Below are 12,427 nucleotides of genomic sequence, written 5' to 3' on the forward strand. Positions count from 1 at the left end.
ACTTTTAGCTGATTTGCTGTTTTGCAGTTTTTCAATAAACTCTACAAGACTATTATAAATCATAAAAAATTACAATTTACAGCCTAAGAAAGGGAGAAAGAAGTCAAAGGGAGAGAAAAGGAGCCCAAGCGGCAACAGGTTGTTAAGGAGGCGATTTATCAACACACGATTGGTTGATAAAGACTTAAAATAGTGTATAACTACTAATATAATGTATAAATATTAAAATAAATATAGTGGATTTTCACTTATTGCGGGTGGTCCTGGAACGTAACCCCTGCGATAAGTGAGGGGACATATGGCTATACAGGACAAGGCTGAAGGAAACAAACATTGGATAGGAACAATTGTGCTACCTCCAAAATGTGGGACTATTTCAACTGTAAAGAAGACTTGCCATGGCTCAAGACAAATCAAACTTTCTTCAGAAGAAAACACTTAGGCAATCTTCACTTTCTAAATTTCAGTATCTTACGCAGAGCTTGATTAAACACTTCCATTCCCTTCTTACAATAACTCTCTTGAATTGGCAAACAAAGAGATGACAATTTAAAAGTGAAGAACATTGGATGGCTGACAAGGGCCTAGGGCAAATAGGAAAAAAGAAGTCCACACATGTATTTCCCCAGAGAGGAGATGTGCATAATTTAGAGTGGCACAAGATCAGTGTCGCTGCTCACGCTGAAGAGGGAATTTCACCATTGATCAGCTCTCATTCTTGCTTCCTGCCAGATTTCAGGGAACACAAGTAGCCTTCACTTAGGCTGCGATGCTCTTGGTGCCAACTAGAGTTGGTCCATTCAATCAACTGTTGAATGATAAGTCAACAGATAAGTAATACCAGTCTCTCCTATATCTAGGAAAGACAATTAAGGGGTATTGTCATGCCTCCAGGTAAATAAAGGAATAATGATGTTTTGATGAAGTTATATTTATTGTGCTAGGAATCACAGAGGAGTAATGAATGTACAAGATATACCAACATAGCAGGAAAAAAGTGACAGTATAGCTTTTCACATTTAAGGTAAAGTCTCTGAAAGCATGAAAGGAATTCAGAATCAAGTTTAGTTTATTTTCAGTTCTAAAACATGATTTTCAGGGTCTCAACAACTAATTCAAATGTAACAGTTTCCCCATTCATACCAATTAATTTACTCAGCAGAGACATTCAGCAACCAAAATGTTCTTTCCTGGACTACAACTCCCAAAAAAAACCCAGTCAGTACAGACATTGTATCTTTTCCAAGCTTTAGTATCCAGCCTCCTAGGACCAAGAATGATTTGTGTGTGATAAAAAGGAGGGGAAGTTCACTTGTGTCTTTAGCACATTCTTATCCAGTGCCTGTTTGTAAAATGCTCTGTATTTCCTAGCAACAGGGACTATTCTCATGGGGAAATGATATGAAACACAAATAATGAACACAAAACATCTCTTATGCTCAGCCACATAATAGATAGGCAGAAAGATGCCACCAGCACAAACTTTAAAAAATGTAAAGCATTAAAATGTTCTCCTCTTGAGGGTCAGCAAGAATCTTTGAAATGTTGTGGCTTCCCATGGGTTGCACACATTTGAAACACACCATTCATGACCACTGTAGCTTACAGCATTGACTGTTAAAATGTATAATACAAAAGTTAACACACAATTAGTTAAGAAGTCAAATCAAAACACCAATTTAAAACAATTTAAAGAATGCTTAAAACTTAATAGTGAGGATAAAAGTATAGTATTTCCCCATTAAAAGATCCTTTGACAATTAAGATCCAATTAAGAGCTGAAGGCATCTATAAACAAATAAATCTTTGCTTACCAGCAGAAAAAGACCAGAAAAGGATGAAATCTAGCCTCCACTGAGGCCCTTTCTACACTGCCATATAATCCAGTTCAAAGCAGATAATCTGGATTTTATATGGCAGTGCAGAAGGAGCCTGAGAAGACCTTCTCCAATGTCCTCAAGAAACATGACCAACAGTGATTGGACTGAACGGAAGTCATCCTCAGAAAATCTTAAGATTCTTGAAGGATCATAGAGGGAAATACACAGAAGAAATTTTCAAGGTGCTCAATTAATGGGCTTTATTGTTTTTTTAAAAAATCCAACATGTTTTGACCTTCTTCAGGGGCTATTTGATTTTTCAAATTCAGAAATTTCTGGAACTGAACCCCTCAAATGGTTTCTTTTTCTAGAATAAGCCCTTTGAGAGTGTATTTCGGCCAAAACACGTTGGGCTTTTTTTTAACCTGCAACCTCCCCCCCCCCAAAAAAAAACCCCACCCATTGAGCCCCTTGAGATAAATCTCCAGTTTCTTCTACAGATTCTATTGGTTGCTCTCCAGTTTTTGTCTCCGTTATACAGGGAGATAGTCTGGACCCAAGATGTATGTGAAACAGCAGGTGTACTTAGTTTAGTGAGACTTACCCCCAGGTAAATGTGTCTAGAGAACTAGGCCATAAAAACACAAAAAAGAACCACAACACCCAAATCATTTTCCCCTAAACAAATCCTGCCGTCGGCACTGGTGCTTGATTCCAAGAAAGTATGCTTTACGCTGCAGCCTGGGAATTGCATGGTGCCATAAAGGCCTCATTATAATGAAATATTAAATATGCCTGGAGTCGTTGGCTTTTGCCAAGAGTACAATTATAGCCATGACACAACATTGTTCAAAGTTTATAAGCATTTTTCCCCACCCTTACAAAAATTAGTCCTCTCATTGTTTAAGAGTAGAGGTGCTCTATATAGTATAACAGAGATTCAAATCCTTTGGAAAGGAATCAAACATTTGTCTAGAAAATATATACCTGCAAAGCTTCTGTCAAGCCAAATCTGCATTCCTTTCTTTACTGATTTCTGTAATTCTTCCTAAGACAAAGTTTTAGAATACCTTGCGGTATTATTTTCCATAGAACTTCCACAGCTATGCTAAACATCTGATTTTATTCCTGCTCAGGAGGTGCAAATCAGGTGCTCCAGAGAGCCTCAAAAGACTGGCACCAAACATGTGGCAACTTTTAAGAGCTGTTTGACAAAATCCATTATCAAAGTGGGGATGGGTGCTCTCATATTGGTGTAAAATAGCCTTCGGTTCCAGACTTTTTAGCTACAGGCCTTACTCTGATTCCACCTAACTACCATCTGAATGAGCTGTGGTTCCCAATGTTTCGTTCTTCTAAGAAAGCATGCTTTCTCAGAAGCCTCTGCCAGCTTGGCCAGCTCTCAAGAATTTTGGAAATTTTAACGTCCAAAACACTTAAAGAACCAATATTTGAAAACCACTACAATAGAGTAACATTTAGCAAGGGCTGTTCCAGGTTATCCTCATATTAACTTAGATTTTCAGAAGTTCATTGCTTCTAGTTCTATGCTCTATTGAACATGTTCAGCACTAACTTAGTTTTCAGATGGCACCTTTCTTATTGCATCCTAATCCCAGCATGTGGCCTTCCTCTTAACCCAGGGGCGAGAACCATGTGACCCTGATTGGACTACAAGTCCCAGCAGCAAGGAATGCTGCAAGCTGCCGTCTAACAAGATCTGTAGGGTGGAACAATTCCCACCCCCGATTTAATCTAATTGCAAGAGTCTGTGATTACAGGTTCTTCCCACACTCAAGCATCTTTTTCCTAACTCTTGAATAGCCAGTCTGAGCAGAATTTGATGACGCAAAGGCAAGTGATTTTTATTTGAACTATTGTTGGTTCTATAAAAACACATTGGTTCACCAATGCCTATTCTGGAGATATTCTCTATTTAGCTATTGCCTTGCTAGACAATCCTCTATCAATAAATCAGAAAAGGAGATGCACTTGTTATTTACAACTATTTTGCAAAGAATAGAGAGCAAGCAAGCACCATCTGCCATAGTTGAAATTGTTCTTTCATTCTACAAGAACAATGATCATTTCTGAGATTTTAATAGTGCCCCATTTGCTGTCTCTTATGGCAAAAAGAGTCAGCTGGTAGAGGTGTGAGTGTCAGATTATGACTCTGGAGAGTCCACTGGGTTACTCTGAGAAAGTCTCATTACCTCAGCCTCAGAGGAAAGTAAAGGTAATCCCTCTCTGAACAAATTTTGCCATGAAAACCCAGTGATAGGCTCATTTTAGGGTTGACATAGTTTGGAAACAACTTGGAAGACATATAACAACAACTTATGGAAAAAAGAGTTCACCAAAAATGGTCCATGTTAAAAGACTCCACTGGGGAAGAAAAATGGACCACGACTACTGTATATTTCAGTTAAGTGGATTAAGCAGATTAAGTTTCAGCAAACTGTTAACCCATTCTTTCCTAACCAATTTGACTGCACAGGAGAGATACAAAGAGAGGAAAATATTCCAAGAGGAGTGAAAGAAATGTCAGTAGAACTGCCAAAGGTAAAAAAAATAATAATAATCATACTTTAATGAACATGCTTGGATTTAACAATGAAATTATATTGTTGTCTATTCAGTAGATTGAGAGCCAGAGTGGTGTATTGATTTGAGTGTTGGATTAGGACCTTGGCAGCCAAAGTTTGAATCTCTACTTGGCCATGAATACCCACTGGGTAACCCTGGGCAAATCACACTCTCACAGCCACATAGGAAGGCTGAACAAATCTTGCCAAGAAAACCCCATGATAGGGTTGCCTTTGGATTACCATAAATTGGAAATGACTCAAAAGGACACCAATAACTCAGTAGATCATGGTTATTTGGTTGTCAACTTCAAACAATGGTTCTTTCTCCAGTGGATGCCTTTGCTTGGTAGGCTGGTTATGATGTCCCAGAATGTCAAGGTCTCAAAAACACAGAAGCCATCTTCACTATCATATCCACTCAGTGCCTCCACAATTTTTTCACACCCCTCCTACACATTCTCCTTTGTTTTGACAGCTACTTTTGCCAAAGGAATGTCATAAACAGGCATGCCCCATATAGATATGTGGACTCTTTATCAGGGAGGCCATGCCTCAAGGAGGGCAGTAATTCAGTGGGAGTGGACTTCCCATGGAGGTGACATACTTTGGCACTTGCAGGTCAGTTGTGTAAGCCTGCTTACACATCAAGTCTGTCCAGAGGAATGAAGATGAGCATGTGTGGGCACACTAATGAAACACTGAATGCCAGATGTTTTAAAATAAAATTGCCTATTATGTGAGCCAGACCTACACAACCTGTGGCCCTCCAGATGTTTGGGACTTCAACTCCCAGAAATCCTAACAGCTGTTAAACTGGCTGGGATTTCTGGGAGTTGTAGGCCAAAAACATCTGGGGAACCCCAGGTTGAGAACCACTGCTCTATCCTGTTCAATGGCTGGGAATTCTGGGAGTTGGAGTCCATAACACAGGTTGTACAGATCTTATCTAAGCTGTATCTATAAATATGCTATGTCAAAGACCGCTAGAAGGTTACAGCTTCTAGATGTATCACATAGTGCCTGTTCCCTATGAAATAAGAAGAACATGCCAATATCACTGGGAAAGGAAAAATCAGCTGTTATACTTACATCCATGTAATTCTTCAGAGTCTCTGGGGTAGGCGTACCTGCACCTGGACCCCCATATTTGTATTTCAGCATTTCTCCCAACTTATCCAGGTCTTGCAGGTCAGTTCCATATTCAGCATAGATACTGCGTGGAGAAGGGAACTTCTTCAATGGGATTCTGGTCCAGGAGAATTGATGTTTTAGAAAAGAAAGGAAGAAAAATTAGCTTGAAGCTGTGAAGTTAAGACCCCGCCCTATCCCACAACATATGTAAAGCTTAGCCACATGAAAGTAAAAGCTGCTCCATGGTGAGCATTTTTCTACTTTACGCTCCACAAAAAAAAGGAGATTATCTTACGAGATTCAAAAGTAAAGCCTTTGCCTGAGGAACAAGGGCAGCCTTGTTTGCCTTTTGATATACTGCTAAAGGAAAGCATAGAGCTGGTTTTGTGGGAGCCACACTGTCTGTTGGGGTGCACTGGGTTTATTGACAGGGTTTCTGTGAAGTTCTGCTAGTTCTCCTCCTGCAGGGAATCTGGCACTTCTGCATGGGAGGAAACCCTCCTAGAGCAAGTTTAGGAAGTTTTTTTTCTTCCTTTTTATTAAAGTATATCTGCTGGAAGGACTGGTTCAATAGCTTTGCTATTATGCTGTGATTACAATATTCTTAAACAACACCTTCAGCTGCAGATCTTAAAAGATTTAAATGAAATTTTACTCTACCTCTTCCTGCAGCAAAACAACACCAAAGGACACTAAGTTGATATCTGGGTTTCATTTGTGATGCTTCATTCCATCAATCTGAATAGCAAGGAGCTCTAACATGGCCAGACTTTCTCTTACAGCTCTATTTTATGTCCTGTTTAAGGCCACTCCCCCACACAAGAACGAGAATTTATATAACTGTGAAGGATTAATGACTAAGAACTTGAATTGATTTCATGGATTTCCCATCAGTTGCTTTATAAATAAAACCTAACAAATTCCACTTTAAACATGCAGACAAAGTTGTCCTAAGAGTTGTTAGTTCAATAAATAGTTCTACTTCTTCGTTTTTTTCTTAGTATACATGAGTCAGCCTGTAGTCACACATCTGTATGTATAAATTAAGTGAAACAGTAGCAACTATTTTGGAAAATAAAACTCAGATACCAAATAACATAGAAAACACTCCTTCATGCCTCTTCTCACAACCTGATGCTCTCCAAGTGTGTCAGGCTACAACTGCCGTGCTGTCTGGTAGTACGGGAGACATAGATCTACACATCTAGAGCAGTGCTTCCAGGCTATCTGAGGCTTGGAATTATTGCTTTCCAATGTGTCAAGGCCTGGCACTAAATTGGGTACTAATGTTTCTATTTTCCTGGACACATCAACTAATGAACCAGTATATAATAAACTTTATTTATATCCCGCCACCATCTCCCTGAAGAGACTCGGCGCAGCTCAAAAAAGCACTCCAAAGTGCCACACACATAAAATACACACTACATAAGCATATAAAACATTAACATAAATTCACACAACACTTTCACCAAAAAAGTTACACAATAAAATTTAATAACTTTATTTTTATGCCGCCCTATCTCTCCAAGGGAATTTAACTAGGTTTAAGCAGCAAGCAGTAGTCAGTTAGTTAGTCCATTCTAACTAACAAATGACATTTTTTTTTAAGAACTAAGCCATTCCCTATCATTCTGTGATCAGGGCAGGAAATACATAACCGTCCAAATGATGTTGCACTGCAACTCCCATCATTCTTTACCACTGGCTTTAAGGAGTAAGGTTGATGCGCACTACAGTTCGGTGACATTTGGAGCATCACACCTGTTCAATATGGAGCATTTGAGTACAAATAAATCATGGGAGGAACCAACTAGCAGAAGCCAGCTCTATCTAGCAGAAAGCCAAAGATCCCTTCATTATTATTATTTATTTATTTATTTTGCAATTTAGAGAGACCGCAGGAGAAAAGGGAAACCAGAAGAATTGGTGGGTTGCTGTGAGTTTTCCGGGCTGTATGGCCATGTTCCAGAAACATTCTCTCCTGACGTTTCTACCACATCATCTTCAGAGGTTGTGAGGTCTGTTGGAAACCAGGCAAGGAGATTCTCATATCTGATGTGCTTATATCATCTTGCTGAGAGAAGGAAGGACCTGTATGGTCACAACAAATGAAATACATAGGTGGATCACTTCCACATTTGTGGAAGATGAAATTAGACATTTCAAGAATGCCATGGTAGATTTTTGGCAAATGTGCACGACAGCATCTTTAGCTCTTTAAAGCAGCCCAACCCTCTCCACCCTCAGCATTTTGAAATGATATAGTAAGCTCCTTTAAATACAACCACATTATTTTTTTTAAAAAAAAACTACAGAGGAATGATACTGTGGGCCATCACTTTGGTTAAAAGAGATCTGAATTTTAGAGCACTGCCAGCCATGTAGGAGGCACTTACTGCTGCATGTCAGAACACCAGCCACCAAACATGTTTGCTCAGTATGAAAATGTGATCGTTCATCTTTAATCTAGTTCCATCTCTAACAGGCGGTATCTCATCAGATGTGAAAGATGGAATAGCGTATGCATTAATGAGTGAAAAGGGAATATTCTTTTACAGTTGTTATGATAATGTGTTTTTTTTAATGAGATGCCACTTCTTGCACTAGCAGAGTTGTCTCAAAGTTTAAGATATCTTCATATCAGGTAGTTTCTTTCTGCATTTTTTCTGAAACATATACTACACATCTCTGATATAGTTAAGGCCTAACAAATAATGGTTAATAATGTGGCTTTATACTCTGGCAACAAACCTTTCCCAGATCACTAGGGTGCATCTATACTGTACAATTAAAGCGGTTTGACACCACTTCAACTTTTATGTCTCAATGCTATGTAATTGTGGGACCTGTAGTTTTGCAAAGTCTTTAGCATTCTCTGCCAAAGAAACGTTGCTGACTCATCAAAGTACTGCTCCCTGGGTTCTAATCTATAGCATTGAGCCATGGTAGTTGGAGTGGTGTCAAACTGAATTAAGTCTACAGTGCAGAGTTAATCACAATTGGTCTTACTCCTGAGTAAACTTACATCAGAATGTAACGCCAAGCCCTGATCCCTGATAGAGCAATAATTCTCCATGATCCAGTAAAAGACGACAAAAACCTGCTGAGCTACACCTTATCTTGAAAAGTGAAAGATAGCTGTGAGCTGTTGGTCTACAACTTTCACCAACCTTATCAACACTGACTTCAACAACATGGGGGGGGGGGGGGGAGGGAGCGAGGGAGGGAGCCATTTCCCTACCTATATTACAAGTCCTGGTTTGAACTGCAACATCCATAGAGACAATATTTCTTACTTCATCTTGAAGAGGCCCAATAAATTATTTTTATCACATTCAACAGATGTATTGCTGGTCAGAACCAGTAAAGATACCACAAAACTAGGGTGTGGAGAGGGAAAGAAAGCTGTCCTAACATCCTTGTTTACTCCCTAACTAATCTTAGTGGCTCTAGATCCTATCTGATCTTGGACACTAAGCAGAACACATCCCTGGCTAGCACTTGGATGGGAGATCACCAACAAATTCCAGGTTCTGTAAGCAGTATTTCAAAGGAAGGAGCTGGCAACACCACCCGAGAGTATTCCTTGACTAAGAACACGCTATCCATGAAGTCACCATAAGTCCCAGCTTAGCTTCCACTACAAGACAAGATCTGGTGCCTTTATAAGAGGCTTACTTCCGCGCAAACTTCATCTCAGAAACAGAAGCGTCCAATAGGCATCTTTAAATATAACAGCTATTGAGAGAGGCTAATAACAAAGGCATGCCATCCTGGGAGGAATGGGTTTTCTTCTTGGGGATTCCCCTCCCATCTTTGACTCTTGTTTCATAGTCATTTAAATCCTGACCCTTAAATCCTCCCCACAAAGAGGATCTCTGTGTGCTGAGATCCACTGAGGGATCTGAGGCCCAGCATTGTGTTATTCCAAATCCATCCCACTCCACAAGCCACACTGGTTTCATATGGGGACCCTCTGAGGCACCCAACATCCCCAGAAGCCAAGCAAAGAGACAAACCCTCTCTAAATAAATTATATTAATGACAATGACACATTTCATCTGTTGCCTGCCTTCTCCCACATCTCAAGGTGAGGTACAACATAGTTAAATTACAAGAATAAAACAAATGATCATAAAATACATATATGTCCAGAGTTTACATGCAGCAGGACTGCATACATAGTGTAGATTTAATACAGTTTGACACCACGTTCACTGCCATGGTTTTGAACTATAGAATAATGGGGTGAGATATTTACTTTTCTTATTTGGAGAGTTTTGTGAGATATTTACCCTTCTTTCCTAGGCCCCTTCTACACAGCTGTATAAAATCCACATTATCTGCTTTGAACAGGATTATATGGCAGTGTAGACTAGGGGCCCTTCCACACAGCCATAGAATCTGGAATATCAAGGCAGAAAATCCCACAATATCTGTTTTGAACTGGGGGCCATTCCAGACTAGCCCTATATCTCAGGATCTGATCCCAGGTTTTGTATTTATCCCAAATTATCTGGCAGTGTGGACTCATATAAGCCAGTTTAAAGCAGAAAGCCTGGAATCAGATTCTGTGATATAGGGCCTGTCTGGAATGCCCCTGCTTTATCTGAGTCCACACTGCCATATATTTCACTTCAAAGCAGATAATGAGGGATTTTATTCAGCTGTGTGAAAGGGGCCTAAAATAATCCAGTTCGACTCAGATAATGAGGATTTTCTCCTTCGATAGCCCGGATTATCAGGCAGTGTGGAAGGGGCCTATGTGCCCTTCCACACAGCCATATAATCCAGAATATCAAGGCAGATAATGTACAGTATCTGCTTTGAATTGGGTTATCTGAGTTCACACCGCCATATAATCCAGTTCAAAGCAGTTCATGTGGGATTTTATACAGCTGTGTGGAAGGGGCCAAGGGGTCCTTCCACACAGCCCTAAACCCCAAGAATATCAAGGCAGAAAATCCCACAATATCTGCTTTGAACTGAGATAACTGAGTCCACACTGCCATATATTCCAGTTCAAAGCAGATAATGTGGGATTTGCTGCCTTGATATTTTTGGATATAGGGCTGCATGAAAGGGCCCAAAGAGAGCTCTGCTGCCACAACAAACCCCAGTATGGAGCCATGGCAGTTAAAGTGGCGTCAAACTGCTATAATTCTGCAGTGTGGCTGGTTTCAAGAAGTGGCTCCACGTTGCCTTCCTGCATGCACAAAACTACACTGTGGGTGTACAATGCAGTCTGAGTCCATTCGCTTTAACCACCATGGCTGCATGATATAGAATCATGGGGTTTGTAATTCTGCAAGGTCTTGAGCCTCTCCTACCAAAGAGTGCCGGTGCTTCTCCAAACTGCAAATCCTAAGATTCCAAAGCAGACTTGAACTGCATTAATTCCACAGTGTGGAAGAGGCATGGGCAAACTTGGGTTATTGCCTCCAGGTGTTTTGGACTTCAACTCCCACCATTCCTCACAGCCTCAGACCCCTTCCTTTCCCCCCTCAGCCGCTTAAGGAAGGGGCCTGAGGCTGTGAGGAATGGTGGGAGTTGAAGTCCAAAACACCTGGAGGCAACAACCCAAGTTTGCCCATGCTTGGTATAGATGCACTCCTGGGCAGCAACCATGCAGGGTTGTTTGTTGGTTTGCTTTTGCCAAAATGTGCAGCCACCCCCTCCAAAGCCACGGGTCACGAGCCCTCCTTTCTCCCGGGGAAAGGAGAAACCCAACAGCTGCACCTCTAACCTACCTGATCAGCGCCGAGTAGGCGGCGGCCACCGAGAGGAGCAGCACGAGAGCGCGGAGCCCCATCCTGGGAAGACAAGGGCGAGCGATGCAGGCGTGGGAAAGAAGGAGGCAAACTAGTCCGGCTCTGATCCACTCGCAGAGCCCTTTTGCGGGGCCGAGGCTGGCTGCTTCTGGATATGAAGGAGATGACTGAGCAATCCGCCCTCGTGACAAAGCCCCCCATCAGCTGACCCGCTTCACAACAGCGTGTGGCGGCACCACCTGACCTGGAAAGAGGCGGGGCGGGAGTTAACCCCGAAGGCGCCAGTCTGGCTTCAGGAGGCTCTGCATTCATTGGTTCTACAGCAGTGGTTCTCAACCTTCCTTTTGCCTCCACCCCTTAATACAGTTAGTTCCCCATGTTGTGGCCACCCCCAACCATAAAATTATTTTCCTTGCTACTTCATAACTGTAATTTTGCTACTGTTATGAATCGTAATGTAAATATCTGATATGCAGGATTATTTTTCATTCACTGGACCTAATACTTGATACGCCCAAATTTGAATACTGGTAAATTTGAAAAGAGCCCCGGTGGCAAAGTGTGTTAAAGCACTGAGCTGCTGAATTTGCAGACCGAAAGGTCGCAGATTCAAATCCAGGGAGCGGAGGGAGCGCCCGCTGTTAGCTCCAGCTTCTGCCAACCTAGCAGTTCGAAAACATGCCAATGTGAGTAGATCAATAGGTACCGCTCCGGCGGGAAGGTAACGGCGCTCCATGCAATCATGCCGGCCACATGACCTTGGAGGTGTCTAACAACGGCTCTTCGGCTTAGAAATGGGGATGAGCACCAACCCCCAGAGTCAGAGATGACTGGACTTAACTTCAGGGGAAACCTTTACCTTACCTAGATTTGAGAGGGGGATTGATTTTGTCATTTGGGAGTTGTAGTTGCTGTGATTTATCGTTCACCTATAATCAAAGAGCATTCTGGACTTCACCAATGATGGAATTGAACCAAATTTGGCACGCAGAATTCCCATGACCAACAAACAGCACTGGAGGGGTTTGATGGGCATTGACCTTGACTTTGGGAGTTTTAGTTCACCTACATCGGGAGAGCACTGTGGACTCAAACCAGGATGGATCTGGACCAA

General features: G+C 41.4%; 1 protein-coding gene across 1 annotated transcript in view; it reads right to left on the minus strand.

The window, feature by feature from the left end:
- Positions 1-11,516, minus strand: part of ctsd (cathepsin D) — a 33,444-nt gene extending 21,928 nt beyond the window's left edge. The window contains exons 1-2 of the mRNA XM_003214767.4: positions 11,293-11,516; positions 5,498-5,654 (exon numbers count right to left, since the gene is read on the minus strand). Of these exons, the coding sequence (XP_003214815.3) occupies positions 5,498-5,654; positions 11,293-11,354 (219 nt within the window). The 5' untranslated portion in view covers positions 11,355-11,516. The remainder of the gene's footprint in view (positions 1-5,497; positions 5,655-11,292) is intronic.
- Between the last annotated feature and the right edge of the window lie 911 nt (positions 11,517-12,427).

This window comes from Anolis carolinensis, chromosome 1 (genome assembly GCF_035594765.1).
Source record: "Anolis carolinensis isolate JA03-04 chromosome 1, rAnoCar3.1.pri, whole genome shotgun sequence".
NCBI classification, from domain to species: Eukaryota; Metazoa; Chordata; class Lepidosauria; order Squamata; family Dactyloidae; genus Anolis; species Anolis carolinensis.